Raw genomic sequence first — 14,638 nt, forward strand, 5'->3', positions numbered from 1 at the left:
AGCTACAGCACTAGGGACAGATTTAGCTGGATATAAATTTGAGGCCTAGTATTTAGGCGCTGGGTGACCGGTATGGATTTAGTGACAGAATTAGACTGGGATATGGCCAAAAAATGAACAGACTATTGCTGGTTAAATGCACTTGGTGTGACAGCTTCACCCTGATGTAGGCTTTAGCCAAAAAACAACCACACCATTGAGGGTTAAATGCACTTGGTGACAGGCGCAGCTTGCCCCTGATTTTGTATATGGCCAAAAAATGAACAGACTATTGCTGGTTAAATGCACTTGGTGTGACAGCTTCACCCTGATGTAGGCTTTAGCCAAAAAACAACCACACCATTGAGGGTTAAATGCACTTGGTGACAGGCGCAGCTTGCCCCTGATTTTGTATATGGCCAAAAAATGAACAGACTATTGCTGGTTAAATGCACTTGGTGTGACAGCTTCACCCTGATGTAGGCTTTAGCCAAAAAACAACCACACCATTGAGGGTTAAATGCACTTGGTGACAGGCGCAGCTTGCCCCTGATTTTGTATATGGCCAAAAAATGAACAGACTATTGCTGGTTAAATGCACTTGGTGTGACAGCTTCACCCTGATGTAGGCTTTAGCCAAAAAACAACCACACCATTGAGGGTTAAATGCACTTGGTGACAGGCGCAGCTTGCCCCTGATTTTGTATATGGCCAAAAAATGAACAGACTATTGCTGGTTAAATGCACTTGGTGTGACAGCTTCACCCTGATGTAGGCTTTAGCCAAAAAACAACCACACCATTGAGGGTTAAATGCACTTGGTCGCAGCTTGTGCTGGCGCACCACAAGACACAAAATGGCCGCCGATCACCCCAGAAAAATGAGACTGACAAACGGTCTGTGCAGCCTAAAAACAGTGAGCAATTGAGGATCAGCAGCTCAATGATCCACAGCTGCAGATCGATCAGTTAATCAAGTCCTTTGGAGGAGTTAATCTGCCTAATCTCGCCCTACTGTCGCAGCCGCAACCTCTCCCTACGCTAATCAGAGCAGAGTGACGGGCGGCGCTATGTGACTCCAGCTTAAATAGAGGCTGGGTCACATGGTGCTCTGGCCAATCACAGCCATGCCAATAGTAGGCATGGCTGTGATGGCCTCTTGGGGCAAGTAGTATGACGCTTGTTGATTGGCTGCTTTGCAGCCTTTCAAAAAGCGCCAAGAAAGCGTCACAAAAGCGCCAAGAAAGCGACGAACACCGAACCCGAACCCGGACTTTTACGAAAATGTCCGGGTTCGGGTCCGTGTCACGGACACCCCAAAATTCGGTACGAACCCGAACTATACAGTTCGAGTTCGCTCATCCCTAGTCATAACCATATCCCTGGCAGTTTACACAGGGGTAAAAAAAATCATATCTCTAGGCCATATATTTAACTGAATTCTACACTGCTAGGATGAATTCACATTTCACCACTTTCAATGTAGTACCTCTAAAATTTGCAGCAGAATCCATACGGAACACATGTTGATTTTCCTGAAAACGCACTGTGGATTTGCTATGAAAATTTTTCACCATGGGGGTTTACCTTTACAATTTAATATGGCCCAACACCATCTACCATCTGCCCTATTTGCATTGGCTCGCGAGCTGCAAAAAGTTGGGAACCACCGCTGAACTCAACATCAACCTCTCTTTATGTCCTACAGTAAATAATACACATCTTCAACAGAACATTTTGGATCGTTAACTTTTATTATAAAAATAATTTATTTTTCCTTCTTAACTTTTCTTTGGTTTGTTAATTCATTAATTTTCTTGTCGAGTCTTCTCTGTAAATGGGCTTTCTTGGTTGGGTCTATTGAGTGGTCTTTGTAGCCACTTCCTGCATAAATCACTCCTTCGCGGCTGATTCTTGTTCGTGCTTTTGCTTTGGCTCTGTCACCGCAGCCGTGAACCTAGAAGATGTTATCAACAAGTACATTACAAGAAGACGTTTATAATGGAATCAACTTTTGCCGAAGTTCAAACTAAAAAACTTGGATTCAAAAAACAAATGCATTGATGAATTTTAAAAGACAAATGCTCAAAGAAGAAAGACAAAGAAGAGGACAACCACACCATGGGACAGATTTACCAATACGATGACTACCTACACCATGGGACAGAGTTACCAATACGATGACTACCTACACCATGGGGCAGATTTACCAATATGATGACTACCTACATCATGGGACAGAGTTACCAATACGATGACTACCTACATCATGGGACAGAGTTACCAATACGATGACTACCTACATCATGGGACAGAGTTACCAATACGATGACTACTACACCATGGGACAGATTTACTAATACGATGACTACTACACCATGGGACAGAGTTACCAATACGATGACTACTACACCATGGGACAGAGTTACCAATACGATTACTACACCATGGAACAGATTTATTAATACAATGACTACTACACCATGGGACAGATTTACCAATATGATGACTACTACACCATGGGACAGATTTACCAATACGATGACTACTACACCATTGGACAGAGTTACCAATACGATGACTACTACACCATGGGACAGAGTTACCAATACGATGACTACTACACCATGGGACAGAGTTACCAATACGATGACTACTACACCATGGGACAGAGTTACCAATACGATGACTACTACACCATGGGACAGAGTTACCAATACGATGACTACTACACCATGGGACAGAGTTACCAATACGATGACTACTACACCATGGGACAGAGTTACCAATACGATGACTACTACACCATGGGACAGATTTACTAATACGATGACTACTACACCATGGGACAGATTTACCAATATGATGACTACTACACCATGGGACAGAGTTACCAATACGATTACTACACCATGGGACAGATTTATTAATACAATGACTACTACACCATGGGACAGATTTACCAATACGATGACTACTACACCATGGGACAGAGTTACCAATACGATGACTACTACACCATGGGACAGAGTTACCAATACAATGACTACTACACCATGGGACAGAGTTACCAATACGATTACTACACCATGGTACAGATTTAACTGCAATAACACCAATCTCTGTAGTAGTCATCGTATTGGTAAGTCTGTCAGTGTCCCTTTAAGGTCTTTTTCTCAACTCTGTTCATGTTATAAAATTTTTGCTGTGAAGAGACATGTGATCTCTGCTGAGTCAAATCAGTTTTGAGAACTGCAAAAGTAAACCAAGCATCTGTGATAATAATCTTACAAAAACCTCTGGAAGAGCATGACATTGTGAATGGATTAATGGAATTTATTTACCAAAAAAAAATAAACATATACAGCCTTATTCTACATAATTAAATAAAAAATATCTTTATTTCATGATGGAACAACCTTTGGATGGTAATATATTTTCCTCAAAAGGCATTTTATATAAAAAAAAAAATCTGATTTAAATAAAAAAAAAACATTATTATTTTTTTTTTTTAAATCCGATTTTTATCCACCCTGATGGCGCTGCAGCACCTTCATTCTGTGGATCGGCTGGGGTCCTCTGAGTTGGACCCAACTGATCAAAACTTAACTTAAGGGTAGAAAATCCATATTTTCAATAGGCGGGTTTATTCAGCAATTTAAAAATAAATTGCACATTGGATATCATATGACAAGGCGAACATCCAGGTTCACACAATGTATACAAGGGGAGTTGGTCTGTGGTGGTTACAAACATGGTGTCCTACAATGTTGCACTTTATTATAATTTCATTGTCTTTTTGGAAATGAAAAACTCAATAGGCATACAGAGGAGGAGGAGGAGTATAGGGTGACTCAAAGGATTCCGAAGGCACAGGCAGTCTCCCATAAGTAATTTTTGCTTTTAAAGAGGACCTTTCATGGGTGCAGACATTATGGGTTGTGTAGGGCACTTACTAGCTTAGGCTACTTTCACACTTGCATTTGGTGCAGATCCGTCATAGATCTGCACCAACGCTTCCATTCAGATAATACAACCGCATGCATCCGCTCAGAACGGATCAGTTTGTATTATTTTGAACATAGCCAAAACGGGTCTGTCGAGAACGCCATTGAAAGTCAGTGAAAACGGATCCGTCCCCATTGACTTACATTGTATGTCAGGACAGATCAGTTTGCATCCGCATCGTCAGGTGGACACCAAAACGCTCCGCCTCCAAAGCGGAATGGAGACGGAACGGAGGCCCTTAACGGATCTCATAAACGGAAAGTCAAAACGCCAGTGTGAAAGTCGCCTTATCTGTCCGGCGCTCCGTTCCCCCCTTTTACTTTTCCCATCTGGAATGCTAATGAATATCATCGGTACAGGGAGGAGGAGACTGCCCCGTCTCACAATGGCCGTCTCCTTCTCCCTGGCTGTAGCGCGGTCCAATCACAGCGGAGAGCGTCACAGCCAGGGAGGAGACACCCACTGAGAGACGGGTCAGTCTCCTCCTCCCTGTACCGATGATATTCATTTCCATACCAGGAGGGAAAAGTAAAAGGGGGGCACAGCGGGGGGAACGGAGCACCGGACAGATAAGCTAGTAAGTGATCTTACATGCCTGTACTATGCCCTACACAACCGCCTACTTATTTCATAATGTCTGGACCCATGAAAGGTCCTCTTTAAGTAAGAAAAATGAGTTGTTATGGTCTGCAAAATACGGACACCTTCCATGTGTACTCTGCATTTTCTCACTTAATAGAAAGGACTATTAAGAATAGGACAAGTTCTATAATTTGTGGAACGACCACAAAGAACTGCAAAAAATACATTCCCATCTTAAACAATGGAGGCATATCGCTAGGGAGTCCCACCTCTGGGACCCGCACCTACAATGAAAACGGAGAGGGGAAATAAATGGAGGGCGTACTGCGCATGCGCAACCACCCTCCATTCATTTTTATGGGGCTGCCGAAAATATTTCCGTCTGACCCATAGAAATGAATGGGAGCAGGGACCGCACGTGCGCGGTGCGCTCCCAATCACTTCTATGGAAACAGTGCTTGGTGGTGGATGGATCCTGGGAAATCAGGGGTCCTCTAGCCACAACTCTCCCCGGCTCCGTTCTCGTTGTAGGTGCGGGTCCCAGAGGTGGGACCTGCACCTACCAGACAATGGGAGCATATCCTAGCGATATCCCCCCATTGTCTAAGATTGAAATACCCCTTTAAGCTGGAAGTCACAAGATATCTCCAGATACCACTACTGCCCATAGGCTCAGTCTGGTATTGCAGACACTTCTCTCAGACTAAGGCCTCTTTCACACTTGCGTTGTCCGGATCCGGCGTGTACTCCACTTGCCGGAATTACACGCCGGATCCGTCTTCAAAATGCGTTACTATGGCAGCCAGGACGCTATTAAAGTCCTGGTTGCCATAGTAGTAGTGGGGAGCGGTATACTTACAGTCCGTGCGGCTCCCGGGGCGCTCCAGAATGACGTCAGAGCGTCCCATGCGCATGGATGACGTGCCATGCGATCACGTCATCCATGCGCGTGGGGCGCCCTGACGTCACTCTGGAGCGCCCCCGGGAGCCGCACGGACGGTAAGTATACTGCTCCCCCGCACCCCACTACACTTTACCATGGCTGCCAGGACTTTAGCGTCCTGGCAGCCATGGTAACCATTCAGAAAAAGCTAAACGTCGGATCCGGCAATGCGCCGAAACGACATTTAGCTTAAGGCCGGATCCGGATTAATGCCTTTCAATGGGCATTAATTCCGGATCCGGCCTTGCGGCAAGTCTTTAGGATTTTTGGCCGGAGCAAAAAGCGCAGCATGCTGCGGTATTTTCTCCGGCCAAAAAACGTTCCGATCCTGAACTGAAGACATCCTGATGCATCCTGAACGGATTTCTCTCCATTCAGAATGCATTAGGATAATCCTGATCAGGATTCTTCCGGCATAGAGCCCCGACGACGGAACTCTATGCCGGAAGACAAGAACGCAGGTGTGAAAGAGCCCTAAGGCTACAATGACACGACCATAGTGTTTTGCGGTCCGCAAATTGCAGACCCGCAAAACACGGATACCGGCCGTGTGCATTCCGCAATTTGTGGACATGCTCTATCTTTTTATGTGGGCACAGAACGGAACTACGGATGCGGACAGCACACGGTTTCGTGTCCGCATCTTTTGTGGCCCCATTCATACGGTCCTGTGTACCACAACCCATGGCGCTGTTGCTAGAAAAAAATAAAAGATTTTTGCCCTGCTGAAATCTCTGTGTTCAGCTGACATGTAATTAAAAATGTAGCATAGCCACTCAGTTATTCAATAAAATATATCTGTATAGCGCCATCTGCTGTTTGTTCTTTCCTTATTTCTTTGTCCGGCTCACTGAGAAGGTCGCACATGCTCAGTTCCATCCTTCAACTGCCTCCTGAGTTGTGATAGGGAGGGAGCTGCAGCAGAAAATACATCTCCCCCCCTTGAACTGACAGCTTGATGTAAAATCTAGCAGAGCAATAAAGATTTTATTTTGGGCCAATATACATTCTTGCAACAATATGGACCGCTTGTTCCCTATAAGCCGCCATTTCAATTTGCTGGGATGAAAGAGAAAAGAACATATATGTGCCCCATGATCAGAGATCTTACATTTCTCAGTACTCCATAATCATTCAGATGCATATTTGTGAGTGTTTTTATGAGTTTCTACTCTGTAGGCGCTGGCCCTTTAAACACGACCATATCGTAGGAATATCCTGCAGGCTCAATGTCCTGTCTACTCTCTACAGACCATGCGGGCGAGATAAGGCAGACAGCCCATTAGGCAATTCAAGTCCTAAAAGTTCTTTTCTCCTGGTGTTTCTGCTGAGCATCAATGCGCGTGGCGCTCGGGGTGCGATGCTTGTGCTGATATACGCCTGGCTCCGCGATGCAGACGTGATCTGAATGGAGAGGAGACGCCCGTGCCGATTTCTCATAATGACAATAATAAACCACTGAAAGGTTCGGATATTACTCCGTCACTATCTGGATATTCATCTGAAATGTTATTACAGTTCGTATTAAACAGGCTTTTCTTTTTATTAAAAAAATGCTCCATGGAAAATTAATTAGACTGAGGTTAGAAACAAAGACTTGCGCTGAAAGAACAGAAAAGGCGCTCGCCGTAAATTTCACATGCTGCACTGGTTACTGATGTGTACGGGTTTTAAAGCAAAATTTTGAATTTAAATTCTCCTTTTGCAGAGCCCTTCACCTGTGCTGTTCATCCTGCGCTACCTGATTCATGAACATCTAAAAAGGACTCCTGAAACAGTTACACTGGCAGGGCAGTAGAAGGCGGTAAACATCTACAGGGGGTTTTAACTCGACTTGACGACCAATATGGAAAGTGGCGCCCATTCTGGCGGTTGTCATACAGTGGGTGCACAACAATGCACCCACTGCATGATTAGCTCTGATACAGTATGGATGGATTTTGGCATGTGGTTTTCCTATAGGAAAAGGCAGAGTCGTGTTTTTTTTCCCATCGGTTCCTATAAGAGAGCCCAATGAAGAAACATGGCTATGCCGACTGAACTTAAAAGGGGTTTTCTGAGATTTTGATATTGATGGCCTATCCACATCATCTTATTGGTGGGGGCTCGACTCCTGGCACCCTCGCCAATCAGCTGTTTGAAGAGCCCGTGGTGCTCCCGTGATCGCTGTGGCCTCCTAACAGCTTACCAAGCACAGCGCCATATACTGTATAGTGGCTGCGCTTGGTATTGCAGCTCAGCCCCATTCACTTGATTGAGCCTGAGCTGCTTCAAGGCAACGTGATTGGTGATCGTGACATCACTGGCCTAGGAAGGGGCCACAGCGCTCACTGTAGTGCTGCGGCCTCTTCAAACAGGTGATCGGCGGGGGTGCAGAGAGTCGGACCCTCACCGATCACCTCTCCTGAGGATAGTCCATCAATATTAAAGTGTCATACAGACCCTTTAAAGCCCATGTACAAATTGAAGGACATTTATAAAAAAAAGAAGGGATTATTATATTGCACCTATTATGGGCCAACATTGTTTTCCTAAAAGATTTTCATTAAAAATGTTGCTCCGTTTGTCTTCACACACACTGCAGGCTGGTCTGTCCCCTGTTCAGAGGAATCCGTCAGAGAAGCTGCCTGATGGTTTACTCTGTAGCTCTTAGCTCTGTTCTCCTCTGTGGTTTGAAACACTTATTTAAGCTGAATTCAGAGCCAAGAGCTGCAGAGGACGCCGTCAGCCGCTTCTCTGATGGATTTCTCGGAACAGGGGACAGACCAGGCTGCAGAAAACGAGCAGCGATGGAAGGCAAATGGAGCAAAAACTTCTAAGAAAACCTCTTAGAAAAATGATTTTTAGCCCCAAATCAGTGCAAAGCAATAATACAAAAAATGCCCCTGAAGGTGTACATTGCTTTAAAGCAATCTTCTAGTCTGGAGCTAAAAAACAATACACAAGTCAGTACGTACAGGGAATGGCTCTGCTGTAATGGAGCGGAGCTAAAAAGCAGCCAAGGACCAACTGCAGGAAAAAAAAAAAAAATAATCGCAGGGGATTGAACCCTGTAGGTACAGTATGCAAGAAAAAAAGCAGCCCCTGGGGCTGTACATGATAATAAAAAATAACAGGACTTATACTCATTCCTTCAATTCCCCATCACTACCTGCACCTGACTGCCTGCCCTTGGCTCGACACGGCAGGAAATTGCTATATAGATTCTTGTGTGAACCCCAAACAGCTGATCGTGGGGGTGCAGGGTGTCAGACCCCCGCCTATCTGATATTGGCAAGCTATTCTGGATAGGTCATCCACACCTAAGCCCTGGAAACCCCCTTTAAGGGTCCCATTAACACGTCCGCAAATGGGTCCGCATCCGTTCTGCAATATCGGGAACAGGTGCGGACCCATTCATTCTCAATGGGGCAGAAAAATGGATGCAGAGAGCACACTATGTGCTCTCCGCATCCGCATTTCTGGAGCGTGGCCCTGAATTTCCGGGCCGCGGCTCCGCAAAAAAATAGAACATGTCCTATTCTTGTTTGCAATTGCGGACAAGAATAGGCAGTTCTATGAGGGGTGCCGGCCGAGTGTATTGCGGATCCTCAATACACTACGGACGTGTGAATGGACCCTAAGATTTTTCAACTGGATATTCTCAACTGGATTTCCTCCGTATCTGATCGGTGGGGATCTGACACCTGGGACCCCCGCCGATCAGGTATTTATGAAGGCAATCTCAACTCATTAAGCACAGCATAGTCCATTTGATAGCGGCGGCGCCTGGTATCACAGCTCAGCCCCATTCACTTCAATGGGGCTGAGCTGTGCCTAATATCCACTGGCTACAATACAGACTGTACAAGACGACGATGTCTGCTAGAGAAGAATCGCATCCACCAAAGCAGATGTTTATGATGGTTTACATGCGATTCATCGGAAATACTGCAGAGTATCTGCTGAGTTATCTATCGACCGAGACGTTCACATTCTGCAGTTCTTGTTTGGTCTCGTACTGATCGTAACGTGTGACAAGATCAGAGAAGGTTCATTCACTCGGTCTTCGCCCCTGTGTGGTACGCCAGCAATGTACCAACCTCATAGCTCCCTTTCAGATAATATCTGGAACACAGAAGCAGACGGAAGCCTAATCTACTGGATGACATGATGAACGAACCTCTGTCAAGATCGCATTCTCAGACAAGCAGATGGAATACAAGGGAACAGGCTCACAGATGGTTACGGAGCTGCCCACAGTAGTGCGCAAATGGTTGATCAATTTCTAAGACGACGGCTTTGTCAGTCCTGGTGGCGGAGTTTTAGTGTTACCAACTTGCAGACGTGCAGACGTGTCTCATGACCTGTTCTTCACGTGGACTAATTCATAGTCATGTGGTTCCTGTTGCTCGAAAGTACTATTTTGGTAAATTTAAAGGGGTTGGATCATCTCAGACACTGATGGCATATCGCTAGGACATGCCATCAGTCTCAGATAGGTACGGGTCCTAACTCTGGGGCCTACTCCTATCTAAAGAACAGGGCTAACCAAGTGAACAGAGAGCAGCCAACCTTTATTCACCACTATGGGAGTTTCGGGCGCTTGGTGGTTTCCGGCACTCCCATAGCGACGGCCGCATTTGCGTGGTGCTCTCCATTCCCTGCAATGGCTGAGCGCACTCGCTCTGCTATTTTCGGAACTCCCATAGTGGTGAATGTAGGGCCACCGCTCCATCCACTCCTATAGGACTGCTGGAAATAGCAGAGCACCCAAAACTCTGCATGCTCAGTGTGCTCTCTGTTCAGTTTGGGGCCCTGTTCTGGAGATAGGAGCAGGTCCCAGACGACGGACACACACCTATCTGGGATTGATGGCATATCCTAGCAACATGACATCAATGTCACAGATGGGCCACCCGAATGAAATTCACCATAACAATGATTTTCGGTAATGGGAGTCACGATACTATACCAAGTGGGAAACCCAATTCAGTGCTATGGGTTCGCGTTTTAATATAGTAGTAGTTGGTTATCCACTAAACATGGTCTAATGAGGGGTCCCCTAGGACAGCGCTAGGAACAGCTGCTCGTTCCAAGCCTGCAGGCATTTATACAAGTCGCATGATTCGGCATCTATCACCCGAGGGGGGAATGGAAGCATACCAGGGATATTAACTCCTTCCCGGACAAACTATTAAACTCAACTGAAAACACTGCCAAGGAGCGACACGTGCCAGCGCTTCTCAGCGGTGTCCTCAAATGCCTCTGATCTGCCAGAACCTATATCATTGCTCTGCCGGAATAATCATTTCCGTAATCACAAAAATGAATTATCCTAACTCAAGAACATCTCAAAGTTGAAAAAAAAAAAAGGCTTATCCTCATTTCTGACACCCCGCACCCCTGCTGATCGGCTATTTCAGACTAGCGCAGGAACTGCAGAGCTCAGTCCGCTGTGTGTAGTGGATGGAGCCGATTACTGCAGCTCAGCTCCCATTCACGTCAACAGGAGCAGTGCTTCCGTTTTCAGCTCCTTCCACTACACGAAGGACGAGCTTTGTAGTTCTGGCCCCGACTGCTCTATAAACCCACAAGCAGAATGGAAACTGGTGTTTGTATCAAGAACGCAGCGGTTTTAGTCCAGCCAATTATCTGCCTATTTGTTGGGTTTGCGGCTGGATCTCCGCCATACCCCATTATAGAAAATGGGGCTGGGCGGCGTCCATGTAGTACCCGGCAAAGCAGGATACAGAGATATGACAAACGCAAGTGTGAAACTAGCCTTAAAGGGAACCTCTCTCCACGATTTTGGACTATTATCTCCGTAATACATGCTTAGTACTGCAGATATGGAGGCCAGGCTAGATTCCCCTGCTGTTGGGATGGCTGCGCTGTTCTGACATAATAGAGAGGACTTGTGCGCACAGCAGTCCTGACAATGCTTTCAGTGCAGCTTTAAACCCTGACCAAGGGGGGAACGAGGGGCAATAGGGCAGGGCTGGCCAACCTGCGGCTCTTCAGCTGTTGCAAAACTACAACTCCCAGCATGCCTAGACTGCTTACAGCTATCAGCCTACAGCAGGGCATGGTGGGAATTGTAGTTTTACAACGGCTGGAGAGCCGCAGGTTGGCCAGCCCTGCAATAGGGAAATAAAAAGTGGCAATCTGGACTCCGAATCTGCATTACTACTCATGTATTACAGCAGATAACAGTCCGAAATCGTGCTGGCAGAGTCCCTTTAAATTGTTAGTGGCGACATCAGTGAGATCACATCAGTGTGACACCAAGTGAGGAGACCTACACATATAGAACATTGATTACCTCTGGAATATGGTGACTGAGGCAGTAGCGCTTATTGCAGTGTATGCAGAAGTCCCCCACCGTGACAACGCTGGACTTGCATTTAGCAAAACCGCAAGTGCTGTCCGCTTTCACCACAGCCGCAATCAGCGCGTCAAAGTTGTCCGTGTCCAGGTTCTCTGCTTTGGGTTTTATGTCAATTTTACCTGTAACAGAAAATTTTACAAAAGAAGAGAAAGTAGGCCATGTGTGACGAAAGATATAAATGATAATGGATGGCTGACAATTCCCATACAGACAGAACTGGAGCACCTGTGGGTGATCCTCACTGCCCAAAATCTGCTCTCATTAAGGGGTTTTCCCCGAGTGTCTCATACTGATGACCTATCCTCAGGGTCAGCGGGGGTCTGACTCCCGGTACCCCCGCCGATCAGCTGCTTGAAGAGGCCGCGGTGCTCACAGCTTACCCTAGGCCAGTGACGTCACGTAGCCTAGGGACAGCTCAGTCCTATTCAAGTGAACGAGCTTGGGCTGCAATACCAAGCACAGCCCCCATACAATGTACACGGTATATGGGCCTGAGGGAGTTATATGGGGCTGTTCAGAGTGGGAGTACATGATTTTAAAAACAATGCTAGACTGTATGATCTCTTTGAGGGTCCATTCACACATCCGTATGAGTTTTGTGGATCCACGGATCCGCAAAACACGGACACCGGCAATGTGCGTTACGCATTTTGCGGACCGCACATTGCCGGCACTATAATAGAAAATTCCTAATCTTGTCCGCAATTGCGGACAAGAATAGGACATGTTCTATTTTTTTAGGGAACGGAATTGCAGACCCGGAAAGCACATAGAGTGGCCCCATAGAAATGAATAGGTCCGCAATTCCATTCCGCAAAATGAATGGACCCTAAGGGGGTGAAATGTTGATGACATGTTCCTGTTAATACACAAATAGAAAACTGTATGATTTCCTAGTTAAAGGGGTTCTCTGGGCTTTGCAGAAAAACCTGGAGTCTTCTGACCCTGTGGAGGAAAGACAGTTTCGTCAGTACTTACCGCGCCGTCTGGCCACCGATGCAGCGGAGACGGCTGCAGCCTGACGGAGGGGAAAATACTGACGAAACTGTCTTTCCTCCACAGGGTCAGAAGACTCCAGGTTTTTCTGCAAAGCCTGGAGAACCCCTTTAATAAATACATAAAAAAGACAACCCCCCTTAAAGGCGATTTATTATGTAGAGGAAGTTAATACAAGCCACTTCCTAATGTACTGGGATTGTCCATATTGCCTTCTTTTGCTGGCTGGAACCATTTTTCCCATCACATTATACACCTCTTGTTTCCATGGTTACAGCCACTGCAGCAGCGCAGATACGAGGTGCCAGGACGGAAGCTACTGCGTGCGTATTTGCACTTCTGCGGTCTCGGCCACCAGAGAGGCCGACGCTTTTTCCTATAGTGTGCAAGCACGACCACCACTGATGGATTGCAGGGTGGTCGTAACCATGGAAAGGAGAAGTGTATAATGTGATGGAAAAATGGTTCCCGCCAGCAAAGGAGGCAATATTCAGAATCACAATACATTAGGAAGTGGCTTCTATTAACGCTGTCTACATGATGAATGCCATTTGCCGAGGTGAGACGACCCCTTTACATTACAATTTTATTACATCTATAGACTCCATATTAAGAGGTTTCTGCCCGTTTCAACACAACCTACTTTTAGACTCTGATTTCTTCTTTTCTGTGACCTCTTTTTTCCTCTTTTCTTCCAGTTTTGCTTTCTCCCTCTGCATCCTCTCCATATGGAGAAGCTTCAGATCAGCATTGCTTGCAGACTCGCCTCGGCTGACCTCTTTTTGCTTTGAGGTCTTCTCCACTGTCTGCGATTGTAAATGTTTCTGATCGGTGGAGTCATTCATTGTCTGAGATTCAGAAACAGCTGAAATTGCTTTGGTTTTGGTGAGGGAAATACATCTATTACTGCCATCTCCGGTGCTTATGTGCTGCACTCCATATTCTTCTGCAATCTGGTGGACCAGCAATCGATCATGTGAGGTTAGTGTTGAAGGGAACGTTAAGTGAGTCTTACTCTTATCTTCTACAAACTCAAGAATTGTCTTCCTTAGCTTGTCCTTATTGGAAGCATCTTCGGCCTGTACATCTAAGTTCATATTCTTCTTTTTAGTCCCGGCAGAGTCCGCAGTTTTTGCCTTGCCAACCCCCTTTGGCTGACTCTCTGCGGTACTACTGGATTTTTGGCCTCCAGCTTTTGGAGGGCCAGTCTTTTTTGACTTAGCATTATTGTCTTTTTTAACATTTGTTTCGGCCTTACAAGAACTTTCACCGTCATGGGAATACTTCTCGGGGATGATGTCATCAAGGTATTCAAATGCAGTCCGGACTTCTCCATGCTCAGTAAAGTAAGTCACCAGGTCCTTGAGAAATTTGTTGTTCCCGACGGTGTGGGAATCGCAAATAACAGCCACATGACGGCGAGCGCGGGTAACGGCTACGTTTATCCTTCTTTCTTCAGCCAAAAATCCTACTTCACCTAAAAACAATGAAGAAATTATTATTTTAATACCTATTAATAGACTGGTGGACAAAACTACTTAAAGGGATTTTTACAAACTTTAAAGGGGTTCTCTAGTTTCATAAGGAATGTTTTTATCTGCCCAGAGTACCCCAAGCACTGCATATTTTTACCCATATACCAGTTTTTTTTATGTCAACGCTCTCCTTTCCCCTTTCTCACCATCACTGCATCCTGGCAGGATGTTTACATGCAGAACTTCCTGTTTTTGTCAGCTTTATGCTGTGTTTTCTAACCAATCC

At 45.8% G+C, this 14,638-nt stretch overlaps 1 protein-coding gene across 1 annotated transcript in view; it reads right to left on the minus strand.

The window, feature by feature from the left end:
• Positions 1-1,719: 1,719 nt before the first annotated feature.
• IGHMBP2 (immunoglobulin mu DNA binding protein 2) overlaps positions 1,720-14,638 on the minus strand; it is a 62,902-nt gene continuing 49,983 nt past the window's right edge. The window contains exons 13-15 of the mRNA XM_044269941.1: positions 13,521-14,354; positions 11,816-12,000; positions 1,720-1,935 (exon numbers count right to left, since the gene is read on the minus strand). Of these exons, the coding sequence (XP_044125876.1) occupies positions 1,747-1,935; positions 11,816-12,000; positions 13,521-14,354 (1,208 nt within the window). The 3' untranslated portion in view covers positions 1,720-1,746. The remainder of the gene's footprint in view (positions 1,936-11,815; positions 12,001-13,520; positions 14,355-14,638) is intronic.

This window comes from Bufo gargarizans, chromosome 10 (genome assembly GCF_014858855.1).
Source record: "Bufo gargarizans isolate SCDJY-AF-19 chromosome 10, ASM1485885v1, whole genome shotgun sequence".
Taxonomy (NCBI): Eukaryota; Metazoa; Chordata; class Amphibia; order Anura; family Bufonidae; genus Bufo; species Bufo gargarizans.